The sequence below is a fragment of the Lagopus leucura genome, unplaced genomic scaffold, assembly GCF_019238085.1.
Source record: "Lagopus leucura isolate 7727_CA_CO unplaced genomic scaffold, USGS_WTPT01 Super-Scaffold_100017, whole genome shotgun sequence".
Taxonomy (NCBI): Eukaryota; Metazoa; Chordata; class Aves; order Galliformes; family Phasianidae; genus Lagopus; species Lagopus leucura.
The window spans coordinates 14,920,047-14,946,766 of record NW_024962271.1 but is presented as its reverse complement, the minus strand read 5'-3'; the positions used below and the strand labels follow the sequence as shown (position 1 = coordinate 14,946,766).

General features: G+C 51.1%; 1 protein-coding gene across 2 annotated transcripts in view; it reads right to left on the bottom strand.

Annotated features, from left to right (window-relative positions):
- CPNE2 (copine 2) overlaps positions 1-26,720 on the bottom strand; it is a 39,493-nt gene that overhangs the window by 12,651 nt on the left and 122 nt on the right. The window contains exons 1-9 of one of the 2 annotated variants that reach the window (XM_042876972.1): positions 23,523-23,532; positions 20,390-20,586; positions 14,054-14,233; positions 11,377-11,451; positions 8,146-8,217; positions 4,470-4,553; positions 2,777-2,866; positions 2,336-2,434; positions 469-555 (exon numbers count right to left, since the gene is read on the bottom strand). In XM_042876972.1, the coding sequence (XP_042732906.1) occupies positions 469-555; positions 2,336-2,434; positions 2,777-2,866; positions 4,470-4,553; positions 8,146-8,217; positions 11,377-11,451; positions 14,054-14,233; positions 20,390-20,557 (855 nt within the window). In that variant the 5' untranslated portion in view covers positions 20,558-20,586; positions 23,523-23,532. Of the gene's footprint in view, positions 1-468; positions 556-2,335; positions 2,435-2,776; positions 2,867-4,469; positions 4,554-8,145; positions 8,218-11,376; positions 11,452-14,053; positions 14,234-20,389; positions 20,587-23,522; positions 23,533-26,720 lie in introns of those variants that run through there. The other variant, XM_042876971.1, reaches the window with a different exon arrangement.

The following is a 26,720-nucleotide window of genomic DNA, read 5'->3' as shown; positions in this document are numbered from 1 at the left end:
CATGTAGGAAGGATCAGGGGAGGTGGGGGAGTCACTGTCCCTGGGGGTGTTCAAGAACTGTGGAGAAGTGGCACTGAGGGACGTGGTCAGTGGGCATGGTGAGGGGTGGGGGTGGAGCTGGATTTGGTGATCTTAGTGGTCTCATCCAACATCAATGATTCTGTGACCACTGGGGTCTTTCAAAGCAGCATTCCAGCACTTCCTAAGCTACGTGTGATGTAGCTTAGGCCATCCACAGCGATCCATGCACATGGCACCAGGGACACAGCCATGGCACGACAGAGAGCAAAGAGCTGCAAATCCTATTCCAAGGGGAGGAGAACCCAAAAAAAGGAAAATTGCCTTCACTCGTGCCCCATTGTATGTGCACTTGAAAACCCAAGAGCACTGGAGACAGAAGGGGTGGGAAGCTCAGTGCAATATAAAGTCCCAAAACCTACCAAAGAAACATCCCAGCATTGTGCTCACCTTGCAGGACTTGACGATGATGATCCCAGAGTTCTTGTAATTCTTTTTCTTCTTTTGCTTTTTGGGGTTAATGCACTCTAGTTCTAGCTGTAAGAGAGAAGCTGTTACCCAAAGCTAACTGCAAAACAGAACTGCTGCTGTGCCTTCCCCACTGCTGGAATAGCAAGGACAAGCTCATTGATAGCTAGGGCAGGCCACAGCTGTTCCTCTGAAGCTCTTGGGAAATAAATGCTTTTTCTATATTCAGAAAATAATGGCTGCATTTTTTTTTTATTTTTAAATCTAAAACCATTTGAATAAAACCTCTTATCAAAAAACAAAGTCTAAATGTGGGCTGTGGACTCATCATTCCTGCAGTCTCTGGACACCGAACAACTCTCTCCAGCTCAGACCCCCAGATCAGGTGCACCCAGGATCAGTCTGAGATCAGCTGGGCACACCTGGGCTGGAAGAGTCAGCTCTGACAAACAGGTTCCCAGATCCTACAGTGCCCCTATTTTGCCTCCATGCAGCTCTGATGGGACCACCGTGGCCAGGGAATGCACAGCACTGCTGAGCTGCTTCCAGCCAGCCAGCAAAAGCAGACGGAGCTGCTTGCAAACAGGCTCAAAACTGCAGCTCTGGAAGCATGTACCAAAAAAAAAAAAAAAAAAAAAAAAAGGCATATTTGGCTGAGTATTTCAGCCATCTCATGTCCCAGCATAGGTCAAATACCAGCATGCCCAACAAAAAAGTAAAAACAAAAATAAAAATCCTCTAGGGCAGAAATCAAGCAGCTGGATTACGCTGAAGGCCCCACGGTGGGAGCTGCTCCAGCTAATAGGGAATGTGGCCAGGCCCTGGGCGATTCAGCAGAGCAGGAGACCATAGCCTGGAGAGCATTTATGGCAGAAACCAACAACACGAGGATTGCAAGCAGTGCTTTTTTCCTTTGGATCTCAGAGGTGAGAATTCATGGTTAACTCCTTGCTGTAAGCACAGGAAATTTTGCTGCTGTTTTACTGCTGGCCACCTGACCCCAAAATCACATTGGTGCCAGTGGTCCTCACCAACCCTCCTGTCCAATGGGCTGGATGGAGGCCAATGAAAACAGCGAAGCTTTGAGGCAAGAGAAGCGATGCTACAGCAGCAGAGGGGACTCAAGTTCTCATCTTCTCATTCCCATCTGCAAACGTGCGGTGCCTGCTCTGCGGCAAGAGCATCCCTGCTCCTGCTTCTGTATTTACCCACATCAGCGTGGCCAGATGAAAGGAAGAGACAGGTCACGAGGAGCTGCCTCGGGGAGAAGGGATGCTGGCATGTGGTACCCAGCACTGAGACTGCTTGCTTCGGAGCCAGAGCCCCCAGCAGCTGGAGCGCAGATGTGCGGGGCATGGAGTGCCTGACCTTTCTGGGTGCAGCCCTGGTCTCTGCCCAAATGCTGCTCCCCGAGGCACTAGGACTTACACAAGCAAGGCAGCAACCAAGCCACACGAGGGGAGGAAGCAAAGGGATGTCCCCAGCTGCACCCAAGTCATGTGCTCTGGCATGTCATGCACAGCAGCACGGGCGTGCAGGGAACACCCCCTCCATTGCCCCCCTCCCCAGGCAACAAGGCATCTTCAAGTGTTGCTTCAGACAAATCTTAGATTTTCAGATAAGACTGCCTTCATACTTTCTAACTCAGACATCTATTTCAGCTAAAGCAATGACCTGAATCGTTTGCTGTGTAGATGTGAGGAAAAAGCAGTTCTTCCTCATCTCAGAGCCTCCTCAGCACAGGCTGAAAGTCTCAGTGCAAGCACCAAAACCCACCTCCAGCCCCAAGGAACAACGTGGCCACCACTGCCCTTGCCCCATCCTGCACAGAAAACACGTCGGCACTTACTGGAAAGGCATCTTGGGCTTCACACATCCTGGCCACTGAGGTCTGAAACTCCCCAATGAAGTCGTGCCCCCCGTCACTGTCGTAGTCGTAACACATGACCTAGAATCACAGAACATCCCAAGTTGGAAGGGACCCACAAGGATCACCGAGCCCAACCCCTGGCTCCACACAGCACCACCCAAATCCTACAGCTGAGAGCAGTGCCCCAACGCTCCTTGAGCTCCAGCAGCTCAGGCCCATGCCCGCTGCCCTAGGGAGCTGTTCTGAGCCCACCATTCTCTGGTGCAGAACCTTTCCCTATAACCCTCACCTGACCCTCCCCAGTCACAGCTCCTCAGACTGCTGACACCAGAGAGCAGAGATCCACTTCTCTGCAAGAAAGCTGTAGGCTGCCACAAGGTCTCCTCTCATCCCAAGAGGAAGCCAAAGGGCCGTCGTTACCTTGATCAGCTTCTCCACATCTCCATCACACAGTGACACTAAAGGCACAGTGAACGGCTTCCAGACGGGGTCCAATGTGTACTTGATCACCTGTGAGGTGGAAATGGAAGGATAGAGTTACAAAAGGTGAAACAGGACACAGGCACAAAGGAGGGGATGTTCCCCCCTATATAAAGGTGTCCTCTACATCCCTCACCCCAGCCATAGCTTACTGCCCCACTACTTCCATCTAAGTGGAGTGGTGGAACACCACAACCATCACAGACAGCTGAGCAGCCCTGGATATACACAGATCTTGCCTTATCTGTGTAACAGCTGCTGCACGAGCTGGAGAAATGTAATTGATGCTTTTTAACATGCACCGAGAGAAGGCAAGCTGTATGTGCTGCAGACCTTGGAGGTGCTTGCAGGGCACGTGAAGATGCTTACACATAAGTGCCCTGCTCAGAGAGAGAGACTGATGTGAATCTCAGTCCAGGACACAAAGCTCAGAGGCATCAAGCAGCTCAGGCAAAGTCTTTGCAGGACAGCATTCTCTAACGAAGCACCAGCAGCAAGCCTGACGAAGCAGCCACCTGAAGAGGTGCAAAGGCCAGTGCTATGATGGGATGCTCCCTACAGCCCCTTCCTTTGCACAGACTGCACTCTTCAACATCACCTCCCTGCCCCAAGGGGCTGCACCTGCTGCAGGTATCCCAGAATCAGACTGGCTCAAAGGTTTAAAGGAAAAGGGAAAGGAAAACGTATGCAAAGTCAGCAAGGGGTGACCACTGAGCAACGTCACTCTGTGTCAAGGCAAACACAGGGATCCCTGGAGCAGAAGACCCATTGCAAAGGACCCTAGAGCTTAGCAGCCAGAGCTACAGGAGGTGCAGGGAACGCATGGGGCAGAGCCAACCCTACGCCAGTCTTCTTACTGGTGTTTGTTTGCATTGCAGAACAAATTCACAGCCCCAGAACACAAGACACGCAGGAAGTTTTGCCTCTCCTCTCTCCAAAGCCATCACTCCTTCTGCTGAGACCAGGAAAAGCCCAGCCAGGCGAGGAGCATGTCTGTCCCCATCGTTGCAGGACAGAGCTGTCAAATAACCACGTGGGGCTTGCAATGGGCTTTTATATTACAGACTGACAGACTGGGAAAAACCCTGACACCGTGAGCACAGTTTAGCAGAGAATTTGTAAACACCTCCTCCAAGAGGCTGGGAGAGCAGGCAGCCCACGCAGGGAGGCACGTGTGTGGAGTGGAGCCCATATGCTGCCAGCCACCGGGCCCCACGGGTGGGCGGTGTGAGGATCCTGCTCCTGCACTGCACACAGCCAGCTGGGCTCAGCTCCTCCTAAATAACAGGCTGGAAGGAGAGCACTAACCCTTCCCTGCAGCCACCTCCCTCCTGACATGACAAACGTCAGCCTCAGGCTAACACCAGATTATATTCATGTACCCAAAACAGCAGGAATGGAGAATTTACTTTCTTTGTATCCGATCTCAAAACATGAAGCTGCTTGTCTGGCACGAGGGCAGTACTTGGGGAGGCTGCTGCAACATTTCCTCCCTTGCCCCACTACTTAAAAGAAAACCCAGTAAGATCCTCAGCCACCTCCCAGGATCCCACCCCCCTTTACCAGGGATTTATGAGATAACATCATTATGTTTAAAAGGAGCTAAGGACCGTGGTGTTGCAGTAGCTCTCACCTCTGTTCTATGGACCAGCATCCATTTTCCATCATCACCGGGTTTATAGAATTCCAAGAAGGGGTCTGACTTTCCAAACAGGTCCTGGGGAAGAACAACAGCACACAGCTTATACAAGGATTTGCAAGCTGCTCAAGATACCTCCTTCCTCCTGCTTTTCCAGTATATCAGTGGTCCATGGGGAAGCTGATTCCCATGGCGTCTGTGTGGGTCCTGCAGGTCCTGTCAGTGCTCACACGGTGTCACGGCCTTCCCACACCCAGGCACGTGTCTGTGAGACTTTGCTCGTGGATCCCACCCCCCTGCACAATCTCTGGACACCAATGCTACGACAAACAGCCCCAGCTGGGAGGCAGCTGTGTTTGGGTTAGAAAAACAACCAGAGCTTCAAAGCACAAACAGAACTATGAAATGTATGAGAGTCTGGGGGGAAAAAAAAAAGCCCTCCTACACACAGCAGGAAAGCATGAGGAGAGCAAATCTTGAAGGAGCAAGCTGCACAGGTGTTGACAGAGATCATACAGCACCCTCCGAGACACACAGACTTCAGCCAGCATGCGTTTGCTTTCCTTAGATATCCTCCTGATAAAAGGACACAGCCGTATGGCAAACACAGCACACATCCCTGCTGGGCATCTGCACGGGGTGACTGAGGTCTTGGAGCAGCATGGGAAGGCTGATGAGAGGATCCCCAGTGCTTGCAAGAGATCTTTGCTCCCATTCAGAAAAACTGTGATAAAAACCAACCTAACTCAAAACACTCCAAATGATCTCCTGCTTCCTGAGAACTCCAGAGGCAGGTGGCTGCCTGAACTCTGTTGGCTGGAGGATCCAGAGGACACAGTGGGGATGCTCAGGGCTGGGGGATGCTGGGGGTCCCAGTCCACGAGGCAGCAGCTGGTGTGGTGGCAGGCTCCAGCAGAAAACCCTTTACTGCTTCTATCCAAACCCTGTTTCCAAAGCCAGCTGGAAACATAAATCACTGCAAGTATTTTGGCTTGGAGAAACTGGAACCTGTTCTATTCAAAACTCACAGTCACCCCTGATGACTGCTTTCATTTTATTTTATATAATTGGCCACAAGTTAATGGGCCACAATGAAGTATAGTCCACTACAGCTTGCAGGGAGCCTCTCTGATGCTGTTCTCCTCCAATATTTTTGCTATGTTTGCAGAAGAGCAGGATAAGCCATTATTTCTGAAAGAGACTTGGTTGCAGTGCAGCACTGTGCCTGCTTACACAGAGCCTGGGCTCAGTACTCCAAAGCTTCGCTGCTGAATTCAAGAACCAGTAGTGCACTCCCAGCCCTGTGGATCCCAGCCCTGCCTACTCCAGCTTAACCTGCAACCTGAAGAGGTTTCATTGCCCTGATTCCACAGGAAGTGACAGAGGTGTGGGCTCAGGTGGCAGCAGGGAGCAGGGCAGGATCCCAAGCAAAGCACATAGAGCAGCTGCTCTGAGTCCAGCCAGCCCTGCTCCATTCAAAGCAGGGTGGGAGATGCTTCCAAGCCACAAGATTGTGCACCGTTATTTTAACATGTCAAAGCCACCACCATCTCACCCATGCAAGCCTGGCAAAAGGTAGAAACTGAGCTGCTGGGACTGGGATCACTGGGCTGAGCCTTCTCTTCTGCAAGATTCTTCTTTTTCTAACAAGTCTACCAAGAGCTGATCTGACATAAGGTACAAAAGCCTCAGGCTGGTTCTGCTGCTGACATTCCCCCGCTGCAAAGCCTTGCTGTTTGAAGCCATGCAGTGAGCAGTGCACAGACAAGCACAGGTTCATGATGGGAGGAAAACCTGCCCTTGGTCTGAGAGAAGTGCCAGCGTTGGGTTGAACACTGTGGAGAGGGCTGGTCAGCAGCATGGATGCCAGTAAGAGATTCTCAGCTTGGATGCAGTGTATCAGAGAATGGCTGGGTTGGATGTGACTTTAAAGCCCATCCAGTTCCCACTCACAGACAGGGATGCCACCCACTAGATGAGGCTGCCCAGGGCCCCAGCCAACCTGCCTTGAATGTCTGCAGTTTCCTTTCACGTGTGCAGGGACCACTTTCATTTGTGTTCTGCTCTGAAGTGACATGACCATTCCCTGAGCACCAGCAGGACTCTGAGCACTGCTGTGGTGTTCTGTCTAGAGGAATCAGCAAGGAAACCCCACCAGCTCCTGGTAACTGCAGAAGCACAGCAAGGAGCTTTCTGCTGACATCTACTGATAAACTGGAAGGAAACCCAGACAGATTATTCACAGTCCTCAGGCCAGCACAACTATGCCTACCTCACAAACTGCCTGCCTATAGCACTGCAGGCAGATGCTAAATTTCTGTATTTTGACTGTGGGTCTGAAGAACAGGAGACCAACCTACGATGACTTGTTGGAAGAATATCACCAGACTTCAGCTCTGCATAACTTAGGAGAAGGACCTGATTGAAAATCAGGTTAGAAAGGAAACTGCCTATGGAGCAAGTGATGACAACAATTAAGTTGCCAATATAACCACTGCATACATGCCTGAGGTACCAGCATCACAGTGAGGCTTGGTGAGGAACCAGATCCTTGGCTCTGGTCTTCACAACAGCCATGGCTACAAAGCCATGCAGGAACCACGAAGCATGAAGCTTGAAGGAACCACATCTATAATGAAATCTCATCCCTTGCCTTGCAAGAGGGCAGAGGCTTTTTCATGGGAAGAAAGCTGCTGCATCAAAGATTTCTTCACTGACATGCATGGGGCTGACTCAGCCACATCTCAGAAGTTGTCATCATCTCAAAGATGTTTCCCAGCTCGTTTAGGAAATGCAATTACTTGGGGATTCCTCAGTAGGAGCATCCAGCTCTTTGCACCGTGGAGTAGTAGACAGGATGAGAGGAAGAGCAAGGTAACAGTCATTCCCAACAGCTGGGGAAAACACTTGGATAAACCATCCGGTTTGGACAGTGGGACTGAACAAAGCAAGGGTGCCTGGCTGCTTGCTTTACCATGGTTTGAAAACCAAGGGCCATCCTACCAACAACACAAGCTCTGGAGACACTAGGAAGGAAGAAAAAAAAAATTGAAAAAAATCATTGATTGCTTAGCAACAGAACTGGTTTAAGAGGAATCGTTCTGGTTGCCTAGTAAATAAGGTCAGATTGCTCTGTTCAGAATGGCTTACAGTTACCCTGCACGTCACACCCAAAGCAAAAATCAGCATTATCTATCTCCATGAGGTTGGTGCTTCTTCCTCTGGAAAGATGGGCCCTCCTGTTTGATCTATAAACAAACACTCACTCAATTTGAAGGAGGGCTAGAGGCAACAAGCCAGGAGCACTCAGCACTTCTGAAATGCTGAATTGAGGGGTATCAAAACTGTCAGCCCAGTCAGGAGACATTTCCAGACAGCAACCGCTGAAATAAGAAATCTGGCTCAGATGTTTTTAAGACATGATGGTACACAGGTCCTGCGTCAAACAGAACCCTTCCTTCTCAAAGTGCATTATGAAGAATTCCACATCCTGACAGCAGGGAGTGACACAGCCAGGACCTGACTCTGGACCTCCAGCCCCAGCCTCTTGCTTTCTACATAGAGACAGCTTTATGACACTACTGTACTCACAAGCAGAGATCTCCTTAGATCCCCTAGCCTATGAAACAGAAGTTTAACATTTACATCCTCCTGACGTATCACCACTCACCTTTTTATCCAGTTTCCTGCCAGCCATACTCAGAGTAATCACCCTGTTGTCTGACAGCTCTTGGGCAGCTATCTGAAAGACAAGGGGAAGCTGTGTTCATTTTAACATGAAAAGTCAGTGAACAGAGAACCAAAACCCAGAGGGCAATCCTGCAATGTGAGGATGCGCATCCTGGAGATGTGCAGCTCCTACAAAAGTCATTCTCAAGTTCCTGAAGATCTAATGTACACAGTATCCCACTATTGAAGAGTTAAACTAATTTTGCCTTTGCTAATCAACAAATGCTGTGTTGCTTCATTCTCTGGGCTCCTGGCACTCTGGTAGCTGGCATTTCCTTTCTTTTCCCCAACTCCTTCCTCACTGAGTGGTAGGAAAAGCCTGATAAGGGAAAGGAATGTGGATACCTTATTGCTCTTGACAACTCCCCAAAAGGAGGCTGTGGTGAGCTGGAGGCTGGTGGCCTCTTCTCCCAGCTGACAATTTTAGGATGAGAGATAAAGGCCTCAAACTGTGCCAAGGCAAGTTCAGGTTGGATATGAGGAAGCGATGAGCAGTGATGCAGTGGCACAGCTGCCCAGGGATGGGGGGAGTCACTGTGGACTAGATGATCTCAGAGGTCTTTTCCAACCTTAATGCTTCTATGAATTCCCTGAGAAGGTCAGCAGTAAGATGGAAGCTATGAAAACAGAGCCAAAATCAGATCCAACACCACAGTCTTTCCCCCAGCCTTGGAACAACCGATGCCTATCAGGCCTGGCTACCCAGGGTCACACAGCTGCCAGCAAAGCATCCACCAGAGCTGGCCTCATGCACCCATTTCTGTGCATGGGCACGTCCAGGTGTCCCTGCTGTGGTTTGAGATGCAGTGACACAACCAAGGACCAAGTCAAGGGCAAGCAGCAGAAACAGAAAACATTGTCACCACAGTGTGCCACCTCATCATCCACGTCACAGACCTTAAGGCAATCCCAGCAGCACTGCTGCCTGGAGTGGGGCCACGTTCACCCACCGTCACCATCAAGATGGCCCGAGGACGAAGAGCACTGCAGCTCCTGATGGCTGCAGCAGGCACAAGTGCAGCCCACATTACTTCAGTTTCCAAGATTTTTCTCACACGCCCTCCAAAATGGCTTTGACTGCCAAAGACCAGTGGGCTGGTTGTGTCTGGAACACCGTCTAATGAGTCTCCTGGTATTCTAAGAGAATGTTTATAACAAAAAAAAACACAAAAAACCACCACCCCACATTTATTCACTTCTGTTAGCAGTCGCTTTCTGAATCACTTGCATTTCTTCTCCAGGCTCTGTCCTACCCAAGCATCTGCTCTCCACCTCCCATCTCCTGTTCTTCCCTTTCCCCTCACCGACAAACTGCCTTTCACAGGACAGCAGGGGCTTGGGTTGTTCTTCACTGGACAGGCAGCCTAATTACTGGGCCTTTCTACAGCTCAGTGAAATCAAGGGGACAATATCCTGCAGAATGAGCAATCGGGGGTTATTCACACTGATGGACGCAGGGGAGCATGCAGCGATGGTGAGGCAGTCACAGCCTTTGAATCTGCTCAGGCACAGCCTCTCCCACAAGGACAGCTCTCCTCACAGGGCTCTCTTCCCTGCCTACCCCAGAAGTTTAGATTTATTTAAGGACATTGCCTTCAAATAAGTGGATTGCTTCCTATGTACTTTAACAAAACCACAGCATCACTCTTCTCCACACAGCCCTTGGTGGACACGCACGGTGGTCAAAGTGGCAAGAGGAACAGGAGCTGCAGGGAAACAAATTACCTTTGCAGGCCACAGCAGAACCCACCCAGAGTCCCTGCAATTTTGGGCTCTTCAGAGGCCAAGGTAGAGCTGGGCCACGCACACAAACCATGGTGACATCTCCCCATGGAAACTAACATCCCCACTGCTTTGTAAAGACCTCAAGATTCACTCCTACAGTGACGTGCTTCGGGATTTTCCACATCTTTCAAACCTCAGGACTCTCACTCAATCCCAGTACTCCAGCCAAGGCACTTCTGTTGCATTCAGCCCTTTGACATTTGCGCGCTGCAGTTAAGAAAACGGAGACCTGGATAAAGCTGAAGGGACTGTGGGTGAGGAAGGCAGGGTCTGGCTCCCAACCCCACGTTCTGGGAGCACAAAGAAGACTGTCTCGGTTGGTGCTGGCAGCACAACCCCTGGGGCACAAGCTCCAGCAATGTGTCAGGATGCCAGGACCCAACGCTGCCAGCACACAAAGCAAAGCAGCAGACATCCCAGCACCCTTGGTTCTGATGATGCATCAGTGACAGATCAGAAGCTTCCTCCTTTAAAGCTGGAAACCTTTGAACTCGACTGGAAACTTTACAACTCCTTCGGTTCTTCCTACTCCAGTGGCAGGTATGGGGCAGCAAGAGCCCACTTCTGGGAAAGGCACATGGCCTCAGGTGCCATGCAGGCTTCAATGCAGCTTCTCCTTTTGCCTTTAAAGATTAACTGCAGCAATTAAGAGAGAAAAGCTAAGAGCATCTTCCCAGTCTCTAGAGCAAACAGCGATGGGAGATGCCCTTGCAGCAGGCAGATCTTGGTCTTTTAAAATGTTTTTAGACCCATCTGGTGCTTTTAGACCTGCCTGCAGTTTAACTCCTTGTTGGCTTTTTCTTCCACACCTTTGCTTCTCTGCTGCAAATTCAACATAAACTGGAATGCAGAAGTGAACGAAAAGGATGGGGGATGCGGCATGGGGGAAATGAGCCTAAATTTAGTCTCTTCTTTAAAAAAAAAATAAATAAAAATCACTAAATAGATCCCCAGCAGGAACACCACTGCCCGAAGGGGTCTGCAGCAGGAGCAGAGGCTGTTGCTATGAGACCTGTTGCTACGGCAGAACTCTCATCCTCTTCGCACAAACAAAACCACTGACTGTCAGCAAAGGAATCGGCCCTTTTCCCTTCGGCTGCTCCGGGGAGGTCTGAGCAGGCATCATGTACAAGATAACAAACAGCAGCACGTATTGACTTTGTTCTTCTCCAGATTTAGCATTTCTTATTTTAGTACTCAGAGACAAAAGCGCTGGCTGAAGTCACCAGACAGGGACTGGGCAATACAACGTCCTCCAAAGAGACCAAAGGTGGGCAGGAAAATGGGAGGCAAGGGAAAAAAGGGGCATCAACCCCAGCCCTGCATCACCTGCAGTTTATTGTCTGCATTCACACACTCCATGGGTAAGGTAAATGAGTTACTGTACCGTTATCATCCCCTTCCCAGCTGGCTTGCCATTCCCCAGAAGGAGAGTTCTCGTTATTTTCTTGCTGGAGACAATCTAGGAAAAAAAACAACAAAGAAAATAAAGTCATGTGTTCAAATGCAGACTCATAAGCAACTGATCATTGCTCACGTTAGTCAAATCATATTCAGTATGCACAGTGGTAAAAGAAAGACGCCACACTGAGAGCTGGCCACGATGCTGTCAGTGCCACCAGTGCCACCAGTGCCACCCAACAACCCTGTGAGCTTACCCCACAGATTGCAGAGCCCCACACAGTGACCTGCTGGTACCAGCTGTGCTCTTCTCCCATTCCTACCAGCAAGCCCTTCCAAATCTACAGGCTACAGTTTCAAAGCGCAGCCCCATCCATCCTTCTGCCTCCTCCCTCGGTCCTATGTCACACAGCCAGAAAATAATAATTAGAAGAAAACCATAATGAAATGGCTTAGCTTCTAGCTCTTGCTATCCGGCTGCACCTGAGTTCCTCCTATTGCTCTCCAGAAATGCTTTTCTCTCTCTCTTTGCAGTTTAAGGCAGAACCCCTTCCCACTGAGACTCCCACAGCAGTGCTGGGATCTTCAATCCAGCCATGCCCTGCAGCTCTGCCTCCAAAACACCCCGGAATCCCCAAATAACAGGGCTAGATGTCTGTGCCTTGCTGTGGCAAGAGATTTCTTCATAACCTGACAAGCAACAACCACGGACACCCTGCAGTCTGCAATTTGATCCCTTTTAAGGTTTCACTTGGCCACAGGGGTCATTGCAGGCTTCCGAGTGATCCAACCATCCTTTTAAATCTCGCCACAGACCTAATTAGCTGCAATAAAACAATCCAGCTAATCTGACAGGGCTCTGATGGCAACACAGAACTGGAAAGTCAGGTGCTGGGTGTGTGGTTCAGCAAAGGCAGGTTCCTGCTGCCCCAGCCTGCTCTCCCCTTCCAACAGCTGCTCGTGCCTCAATACAACCAGATGGGCTTATGGAAACATCCCACCAAACAAAAAACGGACTTCAGAAAGTCTATGGCTGAGTCCACAAGTCCTCCCCATTCCACCCCTCTCCTCCACAAGTCCAGCAATAGCTGGGCTCCTCCAGGACCTTACACAGAATCATTAAGGTCAGAAAAGACCTCTCAGACCCCCAAGCCCAACTCCAACCCATCCCACCATGCCCACATCCCTCTGCCACATCCCCACGGCTCTGGGACACCTCCAGGGACAGTGAGTGCCCCACCTCCTCGGGCAGCTGTGCCACAGCATCACTGTTCTAAGAACTTTTTCCCTATATCCAACCATTTGTGAGGTGACTCTTCCACCCTCCTCCCTAGTGCATATAAAGGATGCCTCCCTCCAGTATGAGGCTGCAGAGCCCAATACTCCTGCAGAGCCATGCTGAGGCTTCAGCCCTGTTTCCTCATGTCCACAAACTCTCTTTTCACAGTGTTCATCAGGACTGCGCCCTCCATAATGAGCACTGCTGAACTGTGCCAGAGGTGGCTGCAGCCAACAACAGAACAAATACTGAATGGCTTGGCCTAAACCACTGAGCAACAGCTTGGGCTGTTTCCTGGGCTGTCTCTTAATTTCTTCAGGATCAAAATCAGGTCATTACAGAGCTCTTCTGAAAACACAGACATTAAACCTCAGTCAGTAAATGTCAGTGCTCTTCTGACAAGTTCTCAATTTGGCAACAGCGAAGTTACTCAGCTGCCTTTGGCATGTGCAGTACCAGATAGTATGTAATAAAGTGACCACATTCATCAGCCTCCTTGGACGCCTTGGGCCAGCTGTCCACACCAACCCACCTACTACAGTGCCTGCTATCCCCAGCCCATTTGCTCGTGCCAGGTACCACAGCAGTCCTGGGCAGCTGGAGGCTGAAAAAGAATGGAAAAATCTCCCTCATTTCTTGCCTCTGAGTCAGAGCATGCTCAGAAGACAAAGAAGTTTGGAGAATTTAGCTGCCAAATCCTAACAGGGTCTGGGCTCATGAACGCAAAGACCTTCCAAAGGTTTATAAATCACATCTGTCTCAAAAGCTTTTCCATAGGAAGAGCAGAAGACACATTCCTGCACCAACACACTCCAGTAAGAGGCATGATTTACCACCCAACAGCAAGGTTATTGTGCATGTGTTTTTCAAACGCTTCATTCTCAAACAGAAGAAAGACATCATTCTTACTACAAAAGTTCTGACAAAAAAAAAAGAGAGAGAGAAGTAGATCTGCAGTGCATCCTAATTGTAAACACCTGGAAGTTTCTCAAGTCCAAATCCCAACTGGTCATCATGGCTACTACTAGAACCCTTACTGACAGCAGGTATCTCCAACACTTCCAGTGCAAGTGTCCAAGACAAATGGGTGCGATGCCCTCTTGCATTTCCCCAGGCTTTGGTCTCTCTGCAAGCAGCAGCAGGTGCCCACCCTACATCCAAGCTCAGATTTGGGCAAGTAACCAACAGCGCTAGCATGAAACACTTCAACCCGAAGAGATGAAGTGTGACAAGCACTCAAAGCACTTTTTACCAGGAATGACCCAGCAAACTTTACAGTGGGTAAGAAAAGTAGCTCTGCCCCCTTCAACTCCCCTGAGGATGGTGTGATCTGGGGTCTCTTAGCTGGAGGACGAGCTGCAGGAATAGGACATCAGAGACTCACCGTGCCCAGTGTGCAGGAGAACTCTCCAAGGAAGTCATGCTCATACAGCTGTGTGCTCGACTTGTCCTGGTCAAACAGGGCAAACCTGAGCTTCTGCACTTCTTCGAAGTGGTAGTCAACAACAAACTTCTTGGAGAAGGCCGGGTTGAGGTTGTTCACAGCTGTTTCTGTCCTGTCGAGCTGCAAAGACAAAAAAAATGGGCAATCAGGCATCTATGCTTTACATCTTTGTCACTGCAACGTCTCTCCTCTGACCGCAGCTGGAGCCCTGACATCTAGAAGCCCTGTGCTGGCCAGCAGAGAGCAACAGGCACGCAGCAAACACAACCCTAAATGCATGCAAGGTGGGTTGCATCTAACAGAGAGCTGTGTCTCTGAGGACAGGGACTGGAGTGGGCTCAAAGCCTACTGAAGCCACAGCCTTTGCATTGTTTCTGACACTTGCTCTCCAGGACACAGAATGCCCCTCGAGCTCATGCTTTCACACCTCCCACCTGCTGCTCTGGTCCTCTGCCAATCACACTCACACCTCTAATGCTTTCAAAGTCAACCAAAACTATTTCTTTCGGGCCACACAGCTTACAGCAGAAACAAGTGAAAAAACAAAGTGTCACAACTCAGAAGAGTAATCCCCTAGCGTTTCCTTCTAGATCTCATAACAAAACATTCATGTGGTTTCTTCTTTTTTGGCCTTCCATGGAAGAAAAACTGAAATCACCAAATCACCATGGTCTATTTTTCATGGCTTTCACCCAGCACTAGCAGAAGCAAGAGGCTGGAAGGATGCACAAGGCAGGACTTCAGTGGACTCCGATATCCAAAATAGCTCTGGAATTCCCTCAGCCAGACAGAGCATCTTTATAACTTGGTACAGAGTGGGGATTATGTTGAGCCCAGCGCAGGAGGGATGTGAGGTGGGGCCAAAATGGGAATCTCCCACCTTTGAAGTGGGTCTTCCTGCAGCCTAGAGCTTGGCCAGCTGGAGACAAGACTCATCCAAGCTCTGGCTGTTGCCTAAAAACAATGTGCTGAGCACATCCAGCTTTGCCCCAGCCTCATTTTGTGGATGAGATGCCTTTGACAAGCACAGACTCGAGGCTCCAAACTGCAAAGACAGCACAAAAAACCCTCACCCTTCCGTTGCTGCTGCTATACAACCTGAAGTTTGGATACACCCATATGAAGGAAAGAGAACTCCCCTCAGCTGATGTTTTTTTGGAGAGCTGGAGCTGGCAGGATCTCTTACTGCTATGTTCTGCTCTTCTCTGATGTTCCAACAGTGGCAGAGGTTGCAGTAGCAGCCCTGGCTTGGACACACTGCAAGGCTGAGATATGTAATTAACCATCAGACACATGGGCTTCACATCCACATGCACCTGCTGCCATGGGAAACACTTGGCACAGCTCTCCAAGAGGAATTTCCAGAGGGAGGTAACCAGGACTCAGCACCCTGCAGAGAAGGCAGCGGGTGAAGGCTGACGGATGGTCACAGTGAGCTCCTTCAAAGCCTCCAAAACCCTCCTGCACCAGTATGGTGGAGGACACAACCATCCCATGACCAGCCTGCTGGCTCCCTAAGCCCTGGGAGCAGCAAAGGGCCACCAGCCTGCCCTGAAATGAATAAGGGGAGCCAGCACTCAGACCCCACAGCAGCTCGTCTGCAGCAAGCAGCTCCTGTGCTGGCACCACGGACTGCAGGGCAGATGGATGCCTGCCAGAGCAGCAGAGCCAGAAATAAACACATCACAGCAGGAAGGAAAAAAAAAAAAAGAAGAAAAAAAAAGACAGAAAAAAGCACACGGCCTCATCATCCCAGTGAAACTCATTCAGCATATGAGAGAGAATCTGGAGGGACTAAGTGGAAACGTGGTAAGTTTGTTATGTAGACACCACTGTGGTGTTTTTAAAGTTGGTCACTTAGTCTGTTTTAATTGCCAGCAGAAGACTGAAGTAAATGCTGTACTCTTAAAACAGCCACCTGCAGCACCCTCTGGAGAGATGGGAATCAACCAAACCAACTGGAGTGGGCTGTGCACCAACCGGGGCAACGCAGCTTCTCACAGGTCCTTCCCACTCGGCCACCACCTGCACTTCAGCACCCAAATGCCTGCTCAGAGAGCAGCCATCAATGAGCTCTACCTTATCTGAACAGCACAACACGCACAAATCTCCTTTCAAGCCTAGCTGATGAGACTATGCAGGCAACAGGAATGGATTTGAGCTCCTCTCATGTACCCTGAGCTAATGGGAAGCCTGGGAACGAGTCAAAGCAGGATGAAAAGTGAGCTGACATCAGGCAGCCACCTGCCCTCTGGGGTAGCAGCTGGCTGAGAAGGGGCAGCAGGCCACCTATGCTTCCTCCTGTCCCACTGTTATCCAGAATGCCTCTGCAGCAAGGCTGCAAACAAGTCTGGGATGCGATGGGGTGAAAAGCATTGCAGGTGGGGCCTCACAACAGCAGAGCAGAAGAGGACAGTCCCCTCCCTGACCTGCTGCTCATGCTTCTTCTGATGAAGCCCAAAGTATCCACTTTCTGGGCTGCAAGCACACGCTGACGGCTCATATCCCGATCTTCACCCACCAGCACCCCCAAGGTGTTCTCTGCAGGGCTATTCTTGACCTTTCCAGCACTCAGTTTGCACTGATACTGGGGATGGCCCTGACCCAGGTGCAGGACCTTGCACTTGGCCTTGTCAAATGTCCCGGGTTCAGCCCCACAGAGCGAGGGGGCTTCCTTCAACACCCTGATGGCCAAGTGTTCCATCACCTGTACACTGTGAAGCACAAGTAGATCACAAGCCTCAGCTGCTTGCTACACATGTATTTCACTCTTCATCTTGGTGCAGCTCTTTACCTTCCACCTTGCTGGTGACCGTTCTGTACGAGGGCTTTTCACACCAGGAAATAAATATGCCATTGGCTCCTGCCTCCCCTGAGCACTCAGCACAACCACGTGCCCTGCAAAATGCAAAGCTGGCTCTGCATCCCAGCAGCAAAGCACGAGGGTTTTGAAAAGGCAACCAGGGTAACTAAAGACTTGTCTTCAAAGCCTCAATCCTACACAGCAAGCACAAACCCAGGGAATTTTCTCCATTGGCAACCCCTCGTGGTAAGCAAATGCAGCTAGAGTTGTCCAGTTTCTGCTGGGAGGTTTGCTGGAGATATTCAGTATTGTCTGTCACCTGGGAGATGCTCTTCCAAGGGGCAGGGAACACGTGATGGACACCACTTAGGGGCATCTAGGAGCCCCAGGTCAACAGCTGGTGGCCTCCATATCCTTCTGAGATGAGCAGTGTAGGAGATGAGGATCGTCCAGGCTCAGGAGGGGTGACTCAGAGTGGCACAAAAGTGAGGGCACAGCTGAGTCACAGGCCAGGTCCATCCCGGCTCCTACAGCATGATGTCATCAGGCAGCACACTGACATATTACCCATCTTTATGTCACTTCTGGGCCTGAGCTTTTTGTCTCTCCTTCTACCACCCCCTCCAAGGCTGATTCATGACCATTTTGGTTGGTGCTTATTATTTTTTTTTTTTTTAATTCCTCTTAAGCTCAGTGAGACACAATAATTGTATTTGGGAACAAATATGACAGCTGGAAGAAGCAGCCCCACCACGCAGGCACAGATGCTGCCACCACCGTGCTACCACAACACAGGGACACAGGAAGGCTTGGGTGCTGGCTGTGCCCACAGCATGCTCCACACGTCTGCAGCTGAAAGAAGAGCAGAGCACGGAGCAATCTGCTGCTGGAGCACCTATTTTGCCAATTAGACAGCTATAAAAATAGCACAAGGGGAAAAAAGCAAAACTTGCATTGTATTTAAAAAAAAAAAAGCTTTGGAATCAAAACCACTGGACTGAGACGTTACTGACAGCAAAAGAGGAATCCCTGAAAAGCACAGTCAGGTCAAAGAGATGACACCTATCAAGACTGGGAAGCTCATCAGTTTCATCCAGGCTGCTATTAAGCAGAGTTAATTGCAGAATGTGGCAAAAGCGAGGTCTGCCCCTACACCCTGCCCGTGACACGGAGATCAGCTGCAGGAAGCCTGAGCTGATGCCCATGGATTCACCATTTCCTGGCCAGGTGCTCAAGCTGCCCCCTAAATCCAAGTATCAGGAAGAAGAGACCACGTAATTCCCTGGGAACTGGGGGGATTTAATGCCTCTCAGCTCGTTTTGTGCTGAGCTGATCAGCGCTGTGTCCGTCTGTCACATCCCAAGGCTCTACATATCTGTTCCCTCCTCAACGAACCAAAGAGCCCTTATGCTACCTAACTCCAACTGCACTTACAAGATGAAATCCACATGTTTTTCCACAGGCATTTTAGCTCAGTCTTTCCTTCTGCAGCCAAAAAGTATTTTCTAGGCACAGAGCAAAATGTTCTCGCACAGACAAGTCTGAATTCAAGACGCTCATTCAATCACAGACAACACTCTGCCCTACAAGGACTGCTGCAGATGGGAATGACAACTACACTTTCTGCATGTGATGTGCTGAACGCTCAATAAAGCACCACAAAAACCACCGTTGGGAGTTCCTGCTCTGCTTCACATACACCTCATTCCAAAACCAGTCTAAGAGCAGAGGAGGACTCAGGCACTCCTAACAAGCAGCCCTGGACTGACTTCCCAGACCTTCACCCAATACAGTCCTGTCCCTTAGAAAGCAACTTTTCAAGTGAAATCTAAGGAACAGCTCTACGAGAGACATGGGATCCAAGGAACAGCTTCTCTTCTCACCCCAAAACACATCTTGTTCCAAGCAGGACATCCTGATGGCTAACTGTTCCATGGGATCAGTGTTGCAGACACCCAGACCTAAAGCACTCACAGATAACTGCACACTGAGAAGCAACTTTTGGACCAGTTCACACGTGGCAAGATGATTTCAGGCCCACCACACGCCTTGCCAGGCTTATTTTGAGCCTAGCCTGCTGTCATTAAACCAGCAAGGAATGACTGAAGAACCAGGTGCTTGTGCACAGCCTTGGGATGGTGGAGAGGTTTCCACCTCATCCAAGGGAGGTCGGCTCAACGGAGGAGCAAGGATGAGCCTTACAGAGGAGACTCCTCCAGAAGTACACCTTCATTACTGCCTCCTCCTGGAGCATGTCTCTGCAAGCTCCACGTGGAAGTGATGAAGTGCCTTTTGCAGAATTGTAAAGGTTGGGAAAGACTTGTAAGATCATCTATGGAACCCCAGCCCAGCCCCACTGTGCCCACTCACCGCATCTCTCAGTGCCACATTTCCATGGTTCTTGACCACCTCCAGGCACAGTGACTCCCCCACCTCCCTGGGCAGCTGTGCCAGTACCTCACCACTCTTTCCAATAAGGTCTTCCTGGTATCCAACCCAAACCTCCCCTGGTACAACGTGAGGCCATCACTCTCATCCTATTGCCATTACCTGGGAGCAGAAGCCAACCCCCACCTCACCACAACCTCCCCTTCAGGGGTTGCAGAGAGTGATGAGGTCTCCCCTGAGCTGCTTTTCCTCTGAAACATCCCAGTTTCCCCATAAAACAGTGTTCCAGCCCTAAGGCTGCCAAGAAGCTCCTGTTTCAGTGTAGAAAAACCCAAACCCAACACTTTGCTCTGCTGTACCTTCAAGAGGCTGCTGTGATGCTGCAGGGAGAAGCACACCCTGATCAAGAGACAGAGCAGTGATAACAAGTCCTGCAGAACTTCAGGGGGCCTGAAAGCTCCCACAGATCCCAGCGTAAGCTCATTTGGGAATTTACAGCTTGCTGTTAAAAGCACCTTATGAAAACCCTTATCACAGGACTCCTGTGCCAGAGTCTGGCTAAGAACTGAGCACAGAGGGAAGGAAAAGATAAAGGCACTGGAAGAAACATTAATCCAGCTTGATCCAACCACGAGTAACACAGAGGTTCTTCTCTGGTTAGGAATTAGGGTCCGTCCTCTCTTTTTATCTACCTTAAGGACCCGTTCACAAAGCAAGGCACAGAATCGCTCCTTTTTAAGGAATTCTGATCACACAACACTTCTTGCAACATCCATGGGAAGGGATGTGACACCTCCTGCCTTGACTTGGTTGGCTCCTGGGCTCTCAGGCCCACACAGAGCCCAGCCCTGCCAGGACGAGCCAAGGCCACAAGCTACTCTGTCCCCAGCCTGTCTGCACCGGTGAGGTGCCCAGCCAGGAGGCCAGGTGGTTTCCAAGTGCTCTGAAAAATGAAGGAATCCACTCAAGCTTCCTTCACAAGGTGTACAAGCCATGTTCAACACCGTGATCAAAACGCAAATGTCATTAAGGACATCCGCAGAACCAAACCACAGGAGGCAAAGTCATGCAGCTTCAAGACTTACCTCCACCCATTTTCCATTGATTTCCATGAAGAGGACGCAGAAGGGGTCAGACTTGGAAGTGACATCCCTGTCCAGCAGGTTTTGGCCACAGATGGACAGCTCGACTTTGCAGACGCAGTACTGGGAGCCAATGGGCCCCGCTGGCGGTGGGGTCCCGGTGTACGCCATGGACTCCAGCAGCAGCAGCTCCAGGCAGTCTGCAGGACAGAGAGAGAGCAGAAAACCCTCAGGAGAAGCAGAAAGGTACAAGGACACACAGCCAAAAGCTCTCAAGGCAGCCACATGGGGTTCCCAAGCAGGAGCTCAGCACTGCAACCCCAGCGTGCCCTGGCTTTGCTCCACAAACAGCAGATTTGAAAGGAAAGGTGATGTCCTCTGTATGTCCCCTAAGAGAGCAGCAGGTCCAGCTATCACAGCCATCACCTCTGCCTATGGACAAGTTTGTTCACGGGACATCTCACTGCTGCTCATCTCCTTCCTCACCCTCACTGTCTTGCCTTGCTTCTGCCGTGGCACGGCGAGGCAAGGCAGAAGGCAAGGGATCCTGAATGAACAGCAGAGCAGAGGGAATATGGAAAGAGAAGGGAAGCAGAGAACCAGCCGATATTAGGAGGAGAGGAGGCTGAGCTCGTCTAACGAGCGTGTGCTGGAGCAAGTTCACCACACCGCAGCAGGGAAGGAGTCCCCTCCTGGATGCCCTACCTCTGTGTCATCTGACACTGAGCAGCCTTGGGTGCATTCCCACGCCTTGGGTACACAAACCCTGCAGCTGTGGGCTGGTGAGAAAGGCCTCCCAGCAGAGCAGTGAGCTGGATTCACAGGGAAAGGGATCCCTGAGAGAAGCGTGAGGCCGATGTGACAACTGCCCTATGACCGGGTGCCCAGGGCGACTTACAGGGCCTGATAAGATCTCATCTGGTTCGAGAGCTTACTAGAAGCCTGCAATCAAAGCTTACCTCCACCCATTACAGAGTTTACAGAGATAAACGTGAACTTTATACCATTCTCATGCGACAACCCCATCCATCTCCCACAGTCCCACATCCATCTCCAAGCAGTTTTGCTTTCTGATGTGCAGTCCACTTGCAACAAACATAAAATGTTTCTAACAGAGAAGAGGGAAGAGAGGAAAGGGATGAGGGAAAGAGAGGAAGAGGCATTTTCAGACTGAGTTAAACTAATAAACTTTTATGGCTGGGGTTGCTATTGGAGAGACAGCTCTGCCCATCAGCTGGTTCAGTACCTTTCCTCAATAGCCCTCCTTGGCTCCTGGCTCATCCACATTATCTCTGAACCTCAAACATCATCTTCCACCCCCTGATAAACCATCTGTTTGGCATGGAAATCCCAATTAATTAGCATCGGTTGTTTGTTCTGCCTGGGCACAAGTGTCAGCAGGAGCCCATGCTTTGCTGCTGGGGATGGAGCAGGGATGGAGCAGGGATGGAGCAGGGATGGAGCAGGGATGGAGCAGGGATGGAGCAGGGATGGAGCAGGGATGGAGCAGGGATGCCACGGCTGCAGGGTGGAGGGAAGGAGGGGAACAGGCTCAGCTGCCCCTATGTGCCCAGGGCTCTGACTTTAACCCCTCTGTATCACAACTCAATCCTCATCCAACCAAACGCCATCGCTCCCAATTTCCAGCAAGGAGAAATGAAGCACAGGTGAGGAACCCTGCTGCTGTGTCCTCGAGGAGAAATACCTGCTGGTTCTTCAAACAGCATCAAAAAAGGCAAAAAACCACCTCCCAGCCCAGCTGCCCACAGGCACTACCTGCCTGCTCCTCTCCAAGCCCGTGCTGCCAGCTGCAGCTAAAATAAAGATTTTTCTTTATTTCAACACCCAGATCATGCAATCTGTGTCTTAAAATAGGCAGGCCTGTTCTATTTATGCTGCTGTCTGATGCTGGTGCTGCCTTCAACAAGCACACGTAGGGCAGCTGCGCTGGCATGGACAGGGTCCTGATGGAGCAGGGAGATCTGGGCTTCGTTTTTCCATCTCTCCCCTTCCCCCAAATCTCATCAGTGCCTCACACAAAGCAGAGGCAGCAAATGACTCACTGGAAAAAGCTTTTTCCCAGGGCTGGCTGGCACCAGAACATCTGAGTGTGTTGCACATTGCCTGCGCTCCAGCCCTGCCATTCCTCCAGGAGCTCGTAGCCTAAGCACCCGTGAGGAAGGGAAGCAGTGCCTGAAATCAGGGACTGGGACACTGATCTCTCCATCCTGCCTGTTGTGTCAAAGGGGTGCCCAGTAAAAAACTCCCCAGGAAGGCAAAAAGCAGCAGAGAGATGCCACCAGCCCTTTGCCTACGATGCCAAAGATGTTTTTTCCATCAAGGAGTTGCTGATGCAGGCCAGCACTGCACTAAGGATGGAGATGCCCGAAAGAGGTCTTGGCCACCTGTGTCACCCCCTCCTGCAGCACGTGTCCCTGGGCCAGGTTATGGCACACGTGCACTGCCTTCCCCCAGGGCGTTGGGATACCCGGAGCTCAGAGCTGGCTCTCCATATCTATATTCCAGTCTCTCCTCTTTTTTTTGTTCTCGTCTCTCTGCATTCACCGCCCTAAATGTTGTCCTCCGACTCACTTGGCACCCGCAGCCAAATATTCTCCCAACATATAATCACAGCTGCCAGCTTCGTGCTCATTGTGCTGCCACGTGGTTCCCTAACGCACGCCCAGCTCCCTGCAGAGCAGCTCTGGGCAGCAGGGTGTACATCTGTCCGGTCCCCTCATCCCCACATCACACCTAGGAACACACCAGGGCGTCTTTCTGACATCCAACGCTGCCCACAGCAGATGCCTGACGACCAGTCCTAAGCATAGGGTAGAGAGATGTGTTCCCCAGACCCTTTGTGGGTTCATACAGTCCAGCAATCCAGCAATTCCTTCTCCTCCTCCCCCTCCTCCTCTCTTCTTTCCTTCCCCCCACTCCCCCTCCCTTCCTCTCCTCCTCCTTTTTCCTTCATCCTCTCTTTCCTTCCCCTCTCCACCCTCCTCCCTCCCTCTCTTCCTATTCCTTCCTTCCTATCTCCTTCTTCCTCTTTCTTCTCCCCCTCTCTTCTCTTCTTCCTCCCTCCTCCTCCTTTTTCTCCCTCCTCCAGAGAAGCCCAGCGAGCACCACATCTCACCGGTCACATTTTCAGCACTAACAGGAAAAAAGAAAAGCGAAAGAGAAAACAAACCACCCAAACTTGGACACAGGGTCAGAGTTTACGTTACGAAAGGAAACAGATGCACAGTGTTTAGGGAAGCAGAACAATAACAGCTCCTCATTGGGATGGAGGGTGAGCACAGAGCCTAGAGCGGTACAGCGGGTTCTGATGTGATGCAAACAAAAGATGGGAGCTCTTTTACTACAAGCAGCACCCTCAAATTTCAGTGATTTCCTCTCCATGGGAAAGAAGAAATGAACATTCTTTTCACAGAGAACAGAAGCCTTCTCTTTTCCTGGGGAAGAGCACGGATTCCTGCAGGACGGCACAGAAGCCATGACTCAATTTACCCACTACAGCCTCCTACAAGGGGAGAAGCAGAGAACAGGAGAGATGGCAGCCAAGCAGGTAGTTCTGGGTTCACACAGAGGACATCTCTGAGCTCCCTTCTGTAAACAAACGTGATCATGGCCAGGATTATTTTGCAAAGCAAAGCGTTTGCCTCGCCCAGGCATCACGGAGGACTCACCAGCCTGCACCTGGTGTCTGTAACAGCTCAATACGCGAACGTGTCATCTCCCAAATGAACCCATCCTGATGGAAATTGTCCCTACAACCCCTTGGCAGGGTCGTAGTTTGACTATTTCCATCACTTTTTTCCCCCCAAAATCCCTACAGAGAAAGGATCTTCTCTCGCTTGTTCCCTGATCCTGGAACAGCCCAGGTAGGTCTGCATGCACCACAGAGCAGAGAGGGCTGAGCTGACCCTTCAGGATATGTATGTAAGGAAACAATTTCTGCTCAGAAAGAATGGTGAGGCACTGGGATGGGTTGCCCAGGGTGCTGGGAGAGCTTAACTCAGCAGCAGCTGCCTCCAGAGGGATAACAGGGAGTAACTCACTAACCTGCACCCAAGCTTTGACAAAGCAGTCAAAGGGTTTGAGCTCGGGGCCCTGAGGAGCTTCTCCAGCCCTGAGGACAAGTGCTGCTGAGCTGCACTTCCCTGCTGAGGATGGGTGATGGCGATGGGACGGCAGCAGCTGGAGCCAGGAGAGCTGCTTGGAAGGCAGGCAGACGGGAGCAGCCAACCCCACGCGGTGCCCTCGAGCACGGCCAGACTCAGCTTTATCCACAGTCACCCCAGAACTGACCCAGGAGCCCAGCCAGGAGCTGTGGCAGACGGCAAGCACAGAGCCAACACCTCCAGCTGCCTCTCTGCCACCACCACACACGGACAGCAGGAAAGGAACCGGCTCACAGCGAAGGATCACATCACAACCCAAGTGCACCCTCCAACCAGGCCCACTGCCACTCACAAGCACGTTTGGCTGACACACGCCGCAACAACCACATGTTTTCACTTAAATACATGCTTCCTCTCGGGCTCAATTTAGGGAAATCTGTGATTTAGGGCAGAAAATACTGTGATGTCACTGTGAATGCTGGCGATGGCACCGAACCCTCAGCAGGCTGCATTTATTGAGAAGTGAATGCTGAAGACAAATCCCAGGGCTGGGGCTCTCGGGTGCGAGGAGCCAGGAGATGCTAGCAGGAAGGACAGCAGCTGCACTGATGCCTTCCCACCCTGATAGATGTCTGACGTAGAAACTATTTGTCCCTTCCATCCCCAGCACACTTAATGTACACCAGCTTATTAAGAGGCTTATCTAACATATTAAACCCCAAAGTCTCTTTTTCTGAATTGTAACTGAATTCCTATTTCCGGCCAACACAAGGCAGAAGGGAAAAAAACATCACTTCAGCAATGAGAAATATCCTTAAGCATTTTCCAACGTTGCTACACACCTGCAGCCCCCGGGCCCCTCCACCCCATGCAGGGGCAGGATTTGGCAGAGAGGGGTTTCCCAGTAAGCCTCCAGCAGCAGCAGGAGGCAGGGCTGGTTCTCGGGCAGGAACCAGGGCTTCCACCACCTTATAACCAATGCATCCCATCACGATCCCCAGCCCAAATCCATTAGGGTCACCATAAGCCAGCCGGGGCATGCACTGGGCTTGCTGAGCAGTCAGAACTTCAAAGCCTGGTGCTATAAATAAGCACTAATTAAGTTTTGTGCAATGCTTGTTCACACCGGCACGCTGACACCAAGCCACAATGATGCTGGGGACAGAAACCCAGCAGGAGGGCAGCGATGGAGGAGGCACTGCTGACACCCCTGCAGTTGGTGCTCAGCCTCATGCCGCAGAACAACATCTCTCAGTGCCCACCTTCTCCTAAATGATTTCCTCTCCACACGTAGCTGGCACAAAGCTTCACCCTGATGGGGTTTCGTGCAGCAGGGACGCAAAACCCCAAACACTGCTTATAATGGGAATTAAGCCTGGTGGATTCACAGCTCCTTTCCAACAGCTTTAGAAGCCACCGGAGGGAATGTAAAACTTGCTTTAAATGGTTGTGCAGAGCTGGACATGTTGTTTAGCAGCAAAACTTGCGTTCCCAGCCCTGATTTGTTCCCATTTATATATAACACAAGCCCCACAATGCCTGATGCTTCCTCATAAACCATCAGCTTCTGGAATCACGTCCTGGAAAACCCAGGAAATCTGCCCGGTCCCAAAGGCCCAGGAAAAGCAGCAGGCAAGCAAGCAGCTCAGCACGGAGCAGCAGAAGGAGCTCAAAACTCACCTGAGCTCCTGGGCGCCGCTCTGCACAGCACAGCGAGCAGCCGAGCCGTGGCGAAGGATGAGTCAGGAACCTCCACGGAGGTTTAAGACAAACCACAAGGACTTCTTTGCAGAGCAGGGGGAGGCATTCCTTTCCTGCTTTCAGCTGTTTGGTCACTCGGCTCCTTTCCAACTGCCAAATTCACCTCTCCTGCTCCTCACCTCCCCAGGACCGAAAGCCAAGGCTCCCAAACAACGAGCAGCAGGGCACAGCGGCGCAACCCAGGCGCTGCGCTCCCATCACGGAACCGCCGACGTTGACAAACACCCCGACATCACCCGGCCGGCCGCACCACCGCCGCTAAGCCCCGCTAAGCCCCGTCCCTCATCTCAGCGCTCCCCGAGTTCCCCAGGCGCTACGCTCTCAGTGTGAGACTCCCCAAAAGCGGGAAGGCAGGCGGAAGGAGCCGGGGCGAGAGAGCTGCCCGCGCTGTGCCACCCTCCGTCCCGTCCCGTCCCGTCCCGTCCCGTCCCGTCCCGTCCCGTCCCGTC